The 4089-nt window shown below is 35.2% G+C and overlaps 1 protein-coding gene across 1 annotated transcript; it reads left to right on the top strand.

Annotated features, from left to right (window-relative positions):
* The first annotated feature begins 1025 nt into the window (after window positions 1-1025).
* LOC142539147 (NPL4-like protein 2) lies at window positions 1026-3493 on the top strand. The gene is made up of 2 exons (XM_075644423.1): window positions 1026-2236; window positions 3053-3493. Exons 1-2 carry the CDS (start codon window positions 1256-1258, stop codon window positions 3305-3307), a joined length of 1236 nt encoding a protein of 411 aa, XP_075500538.1. The 5' UTR covers window positions 1026-1255; the 3' UTR covers window positions 3308-3493.
* The last annotated feature ends 596 nt before the right edge of the window (window positions 3494-4089 follow it).

The following is a 4089-nucleotide window of genomic DNA, read 5'->3' as shown; positions in this document are numbered from 1 at the left end:
GACCTCGTGGGAGTTAAGTGGCCTAAAAAAGGGAAAACCCAGCCAAATTTATATTGAATAGGGAATACTTTAATACATAATATTAGTTAAAATATTTATGATTGAAATAATTTTATTTTATTATAATATGTTTAATATGAAAATTATGATTTTTTTTGTTATGCTTTGATTACAAATTAATAAATTTTAATTTTTCATATTTTTTATCCTTAAATATTATTGATATAAAGTTGAAAAATAATTTTGATTATTTATTAATTTTTAAACATTTTTTATTGTGTAGTGATTAAAATAATATATATAATTTTTAGCCAGTTCAAATCGGATTAAACTCAATGAGTTTGGGGACACGACGGATCTTGAGTTTGACCAAAATTGCTCCAAATCTGTTTTGTTGTCATCTTTTATAAAAAAGTTATTTTGATTATAATAAAATAGGCAAAAACTTGTGTGAGACGATCTCACGAGTCGTATTTTGTGATACAGATATCTTATTTGGGTCATCCATGAAAAAATATTATTTTTTATGTTAATATTATTTTTTATTGTGAATATCGGTAGGGTTAACCCGTCTCATAGATAAAGATTTGTGAGAGCGTCTCACGAGATACCTACTCATAAAAATAATATTATATTGTTTTAATATTTCAATTGTAGTTTGATATTAAATAAAAAAATATTATTATTGATGCTTTATAGATCATCTGAAATCCAAAATTTGAAAAGATGTCTCAAATTTGAGAATGATTTGTAGTAAATCTATCTCCAACTCAAATTTTTATCTAAAATCCATAAAATCTATCTACAAAAATCCATAAAATCTTTTTTTTTTTTAGAAAGGACATAAAAAAAATCTATCTAAAAAAATCCATAAAATCTATTTAGCATATCATTAATAAACTAATTTATTTTAGAAATAAAATAGGAATCATATAAATGGTAGATGATCCAGAGCCACGAGGGGCATAATCGTCCTTTCGTGGCGCAAAAGATTTTGTATTTAAGTTTCATCTCTCACTCTCCTAGTATTCTCTTCTCAGATTACTTTCTTTTTCCCCAATCTTTCTTTCATCTTTTGTTCGCTTCGCAGATAATATTGATTTGTACTATCTCTACGATTTTCTTGGTGTTTTCCCACCAAAAATTAGGGTTTTGGGGGGTTAATTTTCATCCATATAGTTGTTCGTTTGCCAATTTCTCTCAATCTGTTCGATTATATTCCTGAGTAATCGTTGCAGTGAGTGGTTCTGTAAACATGATGATCAGAGTCCGGAGCCGTGACGGGTTGGAGCGGATCACGATCGACAACCCGGTTGCGACTGTCGCTCAAATCCAGGCGGCAATTGAATCCCAGCTTCGGGTGCCAAGACACGCTCAAATCCTGTCGACTAACCAGAACTTGCTTCTAGCAAAGGTCGCCTCCGATTTGACCAGATTTACTGATATGTCGAACCCGAACACCCTGATTTCGTCCCTTAAAATTGGGCATGGGTCAATTGTTTATCTTGCTTACGAAGGGGAACGCACCGTTGCGGGCCCTGCTTTCCAGCCAGCTGGGTCGTTCGGCAGGAAGATGACCATTGATGACTTGATTGCCAAGCAGATGAGAGTTACTCGCCAGGAGAACCCGCACTGTGAGCTGGTCTCGTTTGATCGTGATGCGGCTAATGCCTTTCAGCATTATGTGAGTGAAAATTTGGCTTTTGCGGTGAAGCGCGGGGGTTTCATGTACGGGACAGTGTCGGAGGAGGGCAAAGTAGAGGTAGATTTCATTTACGAGCCGCCGCAGCAGGGGACGGAGGATAATCTGATGCTTTTAAGGGATATGGATGAGGAAAAATTAGTTGAGGCTATAGCATTGGGGCTGGGGATGAGGAGGGTGGGCTTCATATTCACACAGACTATTAGCCAGGACAAGAAGGATTACACATTGTCGAATTCGGAGATTTTGCAGGCAGTTGAGTTGCACGCCGAGGGGGATTTGAAGGAGTGGGTGACTGCCATGGTGAAGCTGGAGGTGAACGAGGATGGTGCTGCAGAAGTGCATTTCGAGGCCTTTCAGATTAGTGATATGTGTGTTCGGTTGTTTAAGGAAGATTGGTTTGAGCGCGAGGTGCAAGAGGAGGTTGATCCTAAGCTTTCAAGGATGAAAAAGGATGTGATGGTGGGTGTAAAAGATACTAGGGAAGTGGACAATGATTTCTTCTTGGTGGTTGTCAAGATATTTGATCATCAGGTTCGTAGCATGTTCTTCCTTATTTTAATATTAATTATTTGATACATTGGAGTTTTGTTTTGTAAAAAATTAGTCTTTATTAAGTTCTAGTTTGAAAAATATAATGAGATAGAAAGATTGTATTATCTCAAGATCCGTCGTTTACAATATTCCATAGGATTAGGTCGCACTATTGTCCAACTCCAAATTTGATTAATTTTGTGTAAAAGTTAAAGTAATAAACCATTTCATACCTGTGTTGTTTGTTGCATTGCGTTACTTTTGGAAGGCAAAAGAACACTAGTGGTTCAGGAGCCTTCGGCTGGTTATTGTGTATTTTATTCCACATAATTCAAACTTGATTTTTATGCACGAATGAATTTTCTGCGAGCGACTGTTCACATGTGGCTGGTTATAATGGCATGGTTTTTGTTTACTGATTTCTGTTAAACATCTATATCGCAAGTGGCGTTAGCTTCCTCCAATTAAGCCCTGTTGTGTACCATATCTGGTTGACACTGCATATCTTTGACGTTACAATGAAATACTAAGAGAGACCTTGATTGCTTATCGTACTCTTTTGCATAGTGATGCATTTTGTTTAGCGATGAAATATGAATTGCACTGCATTTGAATTTTGAAGTGTGATGGATGTTGGCTGGTGCTTCAAGATCTGGGCTTTGAATGCGTTTTCAAGAGATACATTTCATTTACCGTTACTCCCTTCTTGTCTACAGCATACTCTTGAAGGCAGCTATCTTTGATTGTTTCTCCTGAAATTGCAAGACTTCTATGAATGCTTCTGTCTTCTTATATGAACTTTTTGTGTGATTGCAGGGCCCTCTCACATCAACGTTTCCCATCGAGAACAGGATGTCACCGCTAACAATGAATGCCCTAAAAAATCACCTGGATCGAACAAAAAGCCTTCCCTTTGTGAAGCGAATCTCTGATTTCCATCTGCTGCTCTTGGTCGCCAGGGTTTTAGACATCAAAACTGATATACCTGCATTAACCGGCTGCGTACTGGCACAAGCTACAGTGTCTGAAGGATACCAGCTGCTAATCGAATCCTTGGCTGGTGCCTCTTGATCGAACCGAAACTCATTACAGGGCTACGGATCAAGTGGGAATGATCTTTCTATGAAAACTAGCCTATTTGGAAACCTGAACACATTAACTTCTGTGCTCTTGATTTGCAGTGTAATTTAAAGCCGAGCTTTATATATTGCCTTAGTTTGTTTTATTTATGTGATTTTTATACTTTGTTTTTTTAAATCTCCTGGTTAAGGTACTCTGCATTAGTTCCGGATTGCTTTGGGATATATTGTTGGGCCGACTCGTTGTTTGAATACTTCATTTTTTTTAAAAAAAAATGTCTTTACTATAAAATTAAAATTTAAAATTAATGATATAATTAGTTTTAAATGTATATTTGATATAGTGAGATTTGTTACACAATCGAGTGAATTCGATTTATTTATAATTATAAGCTTTTTTTTATTATTTTGAACATTATTTTCATAAGTGCATTTAAAGTGCATTAAAAGGTGTCGAAATTGGTTACTTTGTTTTCTTTCTTAATAATAATATCTTGTAGTATATATTAAATTAGAGAAAAACTTGTGTGAAACGCTCTTACGAGTCGTATTTTGTGAGACATGTATCTTACTTGGGTTATCCATGAAAAAATATTACTTTTTATGTTAAGAGTATTACTTTTTATTGTGAATATCGGTAGAGTTGATCCGTCTCATAGATAAAGATTCGTAAGACTTCTCACAAGAGACATACTCATTATACTATTGTTATTGATTTTGAGGATGATTTTTTTTTTTTTTGAAATAACCACAAATTTATCTTGAGATTCCTTC

This window comes from Primulina tabacum, chromosome 1 (genome assembly GCF_025594145.1).
Source record: "Primulina tabacum isolate GXHZ01 chromosome 1, ASM2559414v2, whole genome shotgun sequence".
NCBI classification, from domain to species: domain Eukaryota; kingdom Viridiplantae; phylum Streptophyta; class Magnoliopsida; order Lamiales; family Gesneriaceae; genus Primulina; species Primulina tabacum.
This window is presented reverse-complemented; position numbering and strand designations above follow the sequence as displayed.

What these genes read in the sequence shown, in the direction of transcription:
- LOC142539147 (XM_075644423.1), top strand. Translation starts at nt 1,256, where the DNA reads ATGATGATCAGAGTCCGGAGCCGTGACGGGTTGGAGCGGATCACGATC. An exon ending in TCAAGATATTTGATCATCAG is followed by an intron (nt 2,237 to 3,052) that starts GTTCGTAGCATG and finishes GTGTGATTGCAG; the next exon opens with GGCCCTCTCACATCAACGTT.